The sequence below is a fragment of the Arachis ipaensis genome, chromosome B03 (assembly GCF_000816755.2).
Source record: "Arachis ipaensis cultivar K30076 chromosome B03, Araip1.1, whole genome shotgun sequence".
NCBI lineage: Eukaryota > Viridiplantae > Streptophyta > Magnoliopsida > Fabales > Fabaceae > Arachis > Arachis ipaensis.
The window spans coordinates 1,893,734-1,902,581 of record NC_029787.2 but is presented as its reverse complement, the minus strand read 5'-3'; the positions used below and the strand labels follow the sequence as shown (position 1 = coordinate 1,902,581).

The window sequence follows — 8,848 nt, the reverse complement described above, 5'->3', positions numbered from 1 at the left end:
ATGATATATATTCTTTGTTAAGAAGAATAACAGTTAAACTCGTGCGAGTCTATGAGTCGAGTTTAGGTGAGCTCCACAAGTTTACATAAACCTGCGAATTTGACAACCTTGCTAAGTGGCACTCATAACTCAGAAGTCATAACTGAGAGCTCTGGTTCCCCCACACTACAAGCTCAGAAACAAACAAACTCAACGCTACAACGGAATGAAGAAAACGGAAAACCCTACATACTCCGAAAAAACAGCTAGTTTTAAATTAATTACAAAGAATTCGAAGATTATCTGTTTCGTTCGGTAGACTGGGAAAGCCACAAGAAACATGACACTGAAGTAGCAGAAATTGAATAAGAAAGGGAACCTGGTGATAGGAGGTGGCGGCAGCGGTGGTGGCGGTGGAGGAGGAGGGAGATTATGGTGGAGGGGGAGAGGGAGGGGGTCGTCGTCGTCGGCAGCTTCAGGAGGATCGTTGAGGTCAGCGAGAACAACGAGCTTGGTAGGGTTAAGACCCTTGGAATTGGAGCTAGAAGGAATCTCTGCAGCTTCGGTTGTTGGTGGTGGTGGTGCTGCTGCTGCGACCTTTGCTTCGATTTGTTCCGCCATTTTCATGCTTCACTCAGAACTCTTTTCTCTGCTTTCTGTTGACAACGACCACGGTCTTCTCTTCTTTCTGTTAGGTTTCGCGTTTTCTTCGGTTTTACCTTTTTCGTTGCTAATGAACTTTTGGGAGAAAGATATTTCCTACTCTAGTATCCTTATTTTAATATTTTCTCACCAAATTTTAACCAAACGAAAATAGTTTTATAAATAATAATAAATATGGTTTAGCTCATATTTTTTATATGAAAAAAATATTTTGACTTAAAAAATATATAAGGAACAAACTAACTTGCATTTTCCCTGCATAAAATGAAAATGTTAATCTTATTTTTAATAATTTTAATTCACACATAATTTTATTACGTTGTAGGTTAATACATTTATAAGATTTAAAAAAATAATATTATTAAGATAAACATTATAATATCCATTCTCTACTTATTATTCTAAATCTTTATTACTGAACACAACAATTATTAAGCTATTAGCTTCATTTATTCTAAGAAAAAATTCAAACACTTTCATTTCTATGTAAAATTAAGAAATTTCATATAAAATGTTGGCAAACACTTATTAATTTTTATTTTTAACATATCAATTTCTAACACAAAAATATTTGGCAAAATATCTTTGATCTTTTAAAATATTAAATAATTTAATGTTTGATAAAAATAAAAAGGAACAATAAATATAACCTAAAAACAACCTTTATACTATCAACTAATATTTCCATAGTCAAAACCCTCAGCTGGTTAGAAATTTTCACAAGTAACCCTTTTTTATTAGTCAACTTAATTCTTATCGAACTAATATACTAAACTACAAAACTTTAAAAGAATCATTATTACAAAAATTAACTATTATAGTTGAAGGATCAAATTCCTCTAAAGTAAAAATGTTAGTAAAATGATAAAATAATACTCTAATTATCTTGGAATACCCTTTGCTCGCATCATTTATTTGTCCAAGTAACTCAAATAGATAACAGCGGTAAATCCTATATAATAGACTACAGTCACAGAATGCCAGTTACAAACACCAACCCAAAAGTGAGTCAACTAATTAACTGAACTATCAAATTCCAACCATGAAAAACTACCATTCCATTGCAAGAAAATTGGTACAAACTAGGAATTGTTACCCTCCATGAAAATGATCCTATCAAACCATGTTGGGCCTCTGTGGTAGAAGGAGATTATAAAACTTATCATGCAAGAAGAAATTCTTTCCCTTGCTATCAACAGCTTTCTTCCACCCACACCATCCACCATTAACGATCTTTTTCAGATCATCTGTGCCTGTATAGTGTGGATCGAGTATTAAAAATGCGCAATCTCCACTTGCTTCATTGTAATCCACTCCCAAGAGTGTATATGCAAGTACACCCCCACCTGCATTTAGATGCTAGAGGGTTAAGAGTAACTCATTCTGAAAATATCAGAGAGCAAAAGACAAATCATTGAAGCGAATATGCAACTGAAAAAATATATACTTTGGAATTTAAGCCAATCATTTTGGGAAATGTTGTAGATGAATGACAGATGGAAAGTATAAAAGTATATCATTGACTAACCAATCATAATAGGTGTTCCTTGGGTCTCAAAGTGCAATGCTAGCTCTCGACATTTTTCTGGAAGCTCAGCTCCGGATCTAACATTGATCACTTTGCATGTGACCTGTTTCAGAAAGAAAACAACCTAGTCAAGTCAAATAATTTATCTAGAACCCAAATAGGTGATTTAGAAAGAGAAAACAAAAAAAAAAAGGTTTGCACTCTGTTCAGATCAGATCAAGTATCTAGATAGCCTTCTTTGCCTAGGGCTCAGCATATGTTGTCCAGTTGGAACAGAAAAACCATAGGTTAACGTTTAATCAATTAGTGTTTAGTTAACCAAAAGGTTAATGTTACCAAATACTGTAATAAGGAGAATACTTACGCCAAGAAGTTTGTCCAAAACAAAGCTCAACTCAATGGCACCAATCCAATCCCGTGTCCCAACAAAAGAAGGATCTTTATCACCAATCTCCACAAGTGACTGCTGTATTTCTCTGAGAAAGGTTGCATCTTTGTCAGTCTGAATCATTCGCACAAGTATGACATGCCAAGATTTTTATGTGATATGAATGAATTTTGGCTGGAATAGTGGATTTATAAAATCTCTTCAATGATATATATTTACTACTACATCAAACCGAAAAAAATAAAGTGCAGTATAATTTTAAACCTGAAGAGAAAATACGGAGATAAGCTAAGATTAAATTACTTCTAAGAAATATTAAAATGAAATGACATATCCCCTAGTAACAAAATCCATCCTTAAGATGAGGCAAACTGAAAATACCTATGAGAAGGAACCTCTATAGATGAGTAGTTTTGGAGTCTGAACCATGAAATGATAGTCTGGAGAGAGCGATAAGCACAACCCCATCCCTATAAAATCAAAGTAAGTGATTTAATTTGTGATACTACAAAGAAATAGAGTTAAGAGCCATTTTGCTTTAATTATATACAATTTCAAGAAGTGATTTACAACTGCATAAAACCAGATTATCTTTGTCTGATAATTTAAAACCAGTTACTCAGTAATTACAAATGGAGTGTATTTGGTTATGTCATTGCAATAAAGGCCAACATGAAAAAGAAGACATGTAATTTCAAAACCATTGGGAAGCAGAAAGATGGAAATTACCGAATCATTAAAACCATCCTGAAGATAATGAAAGTATTCATAGGAACCTTGAACAAGAGAAACACTTCCCCCGGAAACTGCAAAAACCATAACATTTTCAGATGAGTCAGAGAAAAATTACACTGAGACACAGAGCAAAATAGCACTTACCCCCACTGTTTGGAATCCCAATGTGTACATCCTTGAGTAAAGTTGAACCTAATATTACGAAAAGAATATTAAGTAACTGAAGGCATAAAACAGAGGAAATTATAGGAGTTATTACTAAAAAATAAACAATGGAAATGCAGATGCAATCATAATTCTCAGTACCTATAAAGCATTACAAAATAAATAAATAAATTAGATCTACTTATTACCCTTTTGTTGAGAGCCAAGACCACCAATTTTCAATTTTGAAAAATCCAAGGCGTTAGCGATTCTCAAAAGGGGTCGATCAAAAGGTAATCCCAACCTTGTGTGTAAGGATCTCCTAACTTCAACTGCAGAGAGCAAAATATTTCATATAACAGAGATGCATGATAAGATCATAATGATAAACAGGAAAAGTCTAGAGATAGAATACATAAATTCTTCTATGAAACTTAACAACAGCAGACAAAATAGCCTTGTGATAGTATTTTCTAAAAGAGACAGGTAAATGTTAAAAGAAATATCCTATCCATGCCAGATTACAGAAGCATACCTTGCTTCATTTCTGTCTCCCCGAAACTCAGTTCATAGAAAACAGTAATTGGATGCAGAACATGAGGAGGACTGAAGTGATAAGGTTTTATCTGACAATTCAAAAAACTTGTTAGTCAATAAAAAAGAAAAGTATGTATTAAATACACGTGAAAATAAAATTTTGAAGTATAAAAATTAGCAAAATAGATAACTATAAAAAGAAAACCAGAAATTATGTTGACGTATTATCCACAAAAGTAAAATCAATATCAATATTCTTTCATAAATTGCATCTGAAATATCCCACTAGCACAGACAAGCATTTGCAGAAGAAAGATCTGTTTTTTTAATCATATCTTGATCTACTATAACATAATATCTGTTGGGAAATTTCAGACACATTGGTATCTCTTAGCACTTATACATATATATCCAAATATACAATTACTAATGCTTTCATCACTCATACAAACAACAACAATAACAAAACCTTATCCCACTGGGTGGGGAATCATCACTCATACATAAATGAGAATCCAGTAACCCATTAATCATTGTCATGACCTTATTTAGAGCTCATAAACCATTCCAAAACAATAAAACCAATTTCTAATGAAATCTTATGAAAAAGTCAGACAAGCACAATTACACATAATCCTGGTGCATCATACAGGACAGAAAAATGAATATGTACGATGTACCTCTACATCCATTAACCATAGGAATATGTTCTTGCGAAATGTTTAGACTCAAGGTGGAATGAAAAACCAAGCTGCCTATATGAATGCATTGCCTCACCTGAGGGTGTTGTCCCAAAAGGTTAGGCAACATTGAATTCTGCAATGCATTTAACTGATCAGCTAAACCAGGGATGATTAATCTTGAAACTGCATGCCTCAAGGGGAGGTTCTTAGAAGCATAGCAGAGTACATCTAGTTTAATATCCACAACAAGGAGCCTGGCTTCATCCTGGGCTGAAGGTAATAATTCAACTTCAGTTAAAAAAATACCCCAAAAAAAATCATGCTAACATATAGGATATAGGACATCAATTTAACCCTAACTCCTGATTCCTGACCTGGAATGTACTCTGCAACAGGCACAGCAGACGCTGATGATGGCCCTAAGCTGTTAAAGAGAACACTAACTTGGATGGTATCTGCATTCTAAGAAGAAGAAAATATCACAATGGATGATTGAAGTCATTTCACAATTCACAATGCGCATGATTCATGGTAGCAGGCCAAAAAAATAAATAACCACTAAAAATAAATCACAAATACTATCATATAACATCAGCAGCAATTAAACAATTAAAACGAAGAATATCACAATCAACAATTTTACCTCCACAGAAAATGCTGACGATCCTTTACTGATGACAGAAAAGTATGAACACGGTAGAGAATTCACATCAACATTATCACCACCCTCAGCCAAATGCCAGATGTTGGAGAGGTCTGCTCGAAAGTCTAAATGGCCACCACGAATTACAATGGGTGCAGGTAGATCCATAGAGGTCTTGTTTAATGCCTCTAACATGTACACAGCCTGTGAATCTCTTAACTTAGCAACAACAGCTTCAATTGCCCTCACAAATGCTTTCTCAACATCTGAGAAATTTGCATTTAGAAACTAGTTAAGCATGCCTCTATCATATAGATAACTTAGGAATGCCACACTACTAAGACATACCCAATTTCTTCCTTTATATCAAAACTGACTTTACCTAATCAAAATAATCCACTACTCTTCCCCGCTCACATTTCTCTATTACTCGCGTACATGTGGACGCACACATATGTTCTTAGTTGTAAGGCATCTTGCAACTCAAATTCAGTTACTTGGAGCTAAAGTTTTCATTGTATCTCATAAGTCCTGTGCTCTATAACTTCCATCATCAAAGTATTATCAATTAACGCTACTAGCTCACAAACCCCAATTTCCAATCCCTAGATTGCTTCATTATATGACAATGCAAAAACAATAAATTGATTGAAGTTAATTTCAAAATGCAACCCCAGCAAAACATGCAAAGCAAAATTAACACCAATCCAAACGAACACTTTGAGATTAGAAGAAACAAAAAATTGAATAAAACTAACCACTCGTATTCTTGAGAGGATAATATACTGGCAACTTGATCGGAAGCTCACAACGAACCAAGCAACCATTCTCCCACACATACTTCTCCGAATGTTCTTCTTCAACAACTGAATCAACCTCTTCGAGGCTATTCGATTTTCCACTCTCCGACACGAAAAATTTCAGCTCGCCGGAACCGGCGGCGACTGCTCCGATCACCGGTCGATTATCCCCTTCCTCTTCACCGTATAGAAGCTTCCTCAGTCTGCGAGCAGCATGAACTGCCGCTTGAGCGTCGGCGCCGGCTCCGTAAGCAAGCGCTCCAATTACTTCAAAGCCTTTAGGAATCAATGTCCGAAGCTCCTCTGTTTACAAATTCCAAAACGCGAGACAGAGAAAAAGTTGAAGTGAATTTAAGATTTGAAATTGATAGAGAGAGAGAGAGAGAGAGAAGGAAAACCTGATTCTTTGTGGAGATCATCGGAGGAGAGGCGGAGGAGGAGGGATGCGACGGTGAGCGGCGGTAAGAAGGGGGATCCGACGAGCCAGTATGTTTTCGGGTCGGATCCTGAGATGAGGTGTTTGGTTGGGCGGCATAGCAGCGTCACGCGGCGGTTGCTGTGAGCTGCCATGGAATAATAGCATGTATCTCTCTATTTGGTCTGCTCAGTTCAAAACACAAATGTTAAGAAACGTATTTTTTTTTTCGGTTGGAAACGTTTATCTGGTTTTCTTTAGTTTCTGGTCTTGAGCTCGCCTTGGCCCAATATTAAATTGGGCCTCCGTTTTTTCATACAATTTGGATCTAGGCCCATTCCAAGCAATAAATAAATAAAAATGATAAGACTTACTGATTTGTGCAGGTAGCAGTTCATTGGCTAGCGTCACACCTTTAAATGGAGCTCAGATTTACGATGGATTAATTTTTGACTTGTCAGATTGGAAGATACCGTGGTCAACTGAAAATAATAATAATAAAAAGGGTTTAATTGCTTGGAACCATTGAGGGTTTTTTTGACTTCTAAATCATGAATATTGCTACCAACATGATTGATAAAGCAAAACAACAACAACAACAATAAAGCCTTGTCCCACTAAGTGGGGTCGGCTACATGAATCAAATGATGCCATTGTGTTCTGTCATGTATCATATCTACAGAGAGACCCTTTACATGTAGATCTCGTTTGACCACCTTATGGATGGTCTTTTTAGGTCTTCCTCTGCCTTTCGCCATTTGTCCATCTTCCATCTCATCCACCCTTCTGACTGGATGTTCTATCGGTCTTCTTCTCGCATGTCCAAACCACCTGAGACGCGATTCAACCATCTTTTTCACAATGGGTGCTACTCTAACTCTCTCCCTTATATCTTCATTCCTTATTTTATCCAATCGCGTATGACCACTCATCTATCTCAACATCTTCATCTCTGCCACATTCAGCTTATGTTCGTGCTCCCCTTTAGCCGCCTAACACTCCATACCATACAGCATAGCCGGTATTATAGCGGTGCGATAGAATTACCTTTAAGTTTTAAAGGCATTTTTTTGTCGCATATAAAACCAGATGCACTCCGTTATTTTGACCAACCTGCTTGAATACATAAAGCAAAAAAAAAAAAAGAAAAAAAGAAAGCAAAGAGAGACCTCACCCATGATATAACTAGGAAAAATTGCTACGTGTTGATATATAATATGTGATCAACCAAATAGAGCTAAAATCAATGCTACTAAATAATAACATCATTAGCACATGGTATCTTTGATTTTGAATGTTTACTTTGCAACTACATTATATTATAAATTTTAAGGATATAAAAGTGAAATTCTTTTTATACATTTTTATCTTTTCAATAACATCTAAATAAATCCATAAAATAATTTTAAAATACTCTAATTTTATATTTTTGAAAGTGGTTTTAAGACACTCGTCACTAATAGAAAATAACTTATTACTGACAGATTTTAGCGATGGATTTTATCTGTTGAAATTACCCGTCACTATTTCCATTGATTTTTCTTTTTATGTTTTTGGCCAAATTTATAAATCAGTTATTAAAAAAACTTGTCAGTACAATATTATCAACGAAATTTTTATCAACGGATAATATCAATCGGTATATAAAAATCCAACTATAAAAAGACAAAATCTGTCACTAAATTTGTCGATATTTTTTTTATATATAGTGCATTAGCATACGTACCTTCATCTAATTTAATTTTAGGCCTTGAGAATTCTCCTACTAACTACTACTTAATAAGAATGCCCAATTAAGAAACTAAATTTACATAACCATGACATGTTGGTTATTAACAATGCTTTAATTTTTGCCAGCTCTAATAATCAAGATAATTAGCTCATATATATCCTATCATGAATATTGTTAATTGAAACAAAAGTGCACATATAGCTATGGTTGTCTTTATTTTAGAGTAGCTTTATCACTAACAACAACAATGCCAATTGCCAAGCATATGCATATATAATTGGTGCCAGAGAGTAATGAAGTGTTATCTAATTAATTAATAATTAATAACGGATGACCGATATGCATCTTTTAACAAACAAATAGTTGATGTTTTTTAAAGTTTAATTATTTTGTTGGTCTTTATAATTTTATTAAATTTTTAATTAAGTTTTATTTTTAATTAAATTTTTGTATTATTTTAAATTTTGTAATTAGATTATTTCTAATATAAAAAATATTAGAATAAATTGAATATTTTTTTATAAATTAAAGATATTTATAAATAAAAATTTTGAAACTATAAGGAATAATAAAAAAAATTAATTTTTTTTATATTTAATTA

At 34.1% G+C, this 8,848-nt stretch overlaps 2 protein-coding genes across 3 annotated transcripts in view; both read right to left on the bottom strand.

Annotated features, from left to right (window-relative positions):
- The window catches only part of LOC107629352 (probable UDP-N-acetylglucosamine--peptide N-acetylglucosaminyltransferase SPINDLY), a 5,302-nt gene extending 4,569 nt beyond the window's left edge, over positions 1–733 (bottom strand). For both annotated transcript variants that reach the window (XM_021117708.1, XM_016332128.2), the window contains exon 1: positions 359–733. In XM_021117708.1, coding sequence (XP_020973367.1) covers positions 359–606 — 248 coding nt within the window. In that variant the 5' untranslated portion in view covers positions 607–733. The remainder of the gene's footprint in view (positions 1–358) is intronic.
- Positions 1,464–6,724, bottom strand: LOC107629353 (probable Ufm1-specific protease). Its single transcript, XM_016332129.2, has 13 exons — positions 6,499–6,724; positions 6,059–6,403; positions 5,301–5,566; positions 5,032–5,119; positions 4,752–4,927; positions 3,973–4,063; positions 3,647–3,769; positions 3,438–3,485; positions 3,288–3,364; positions 2,940–3,028; positions 2,535–2,646; positions 2,171–2,273; positions 1,464–1,988 (listed from the first exon to the last, which is right to left on the bottom strand). The coding sequence occupies exons 1-13, from the start codon at positions 6,668–6,670 to the stop codon at positions 1,759–1,761; spliced, it is 1,920 nt and encodes a 639-aa protein (XP_016187615.1). The 5' UTR covers positions 6,671–6,724; the 3' UTR covers positions 1,464–1,758.

Coding starts and splice junctions, on each gene's coding strand:
- LOC107629353 (XM_016332129.2), bottom strand. CDS start 6,670: ATGGCAGCTCACAGCAACCGCCGCGTGACGCTGCTATGCCGCCCAACC. Junction 6,404..6,498: donor TGATCTCCACAAAGAATCAG/GTTTTCCTTCTC, acceptor ATTTGTAAACAG/AGGAGCTTCGGACATTGATT. Junction 5,567..6,058: donor TCCTCTCAAGAATACGAGTG/GTTAGTTTTATT, acceptor CAAATTTCTCAG/ATGTTGAGAAAGCATTTGTG.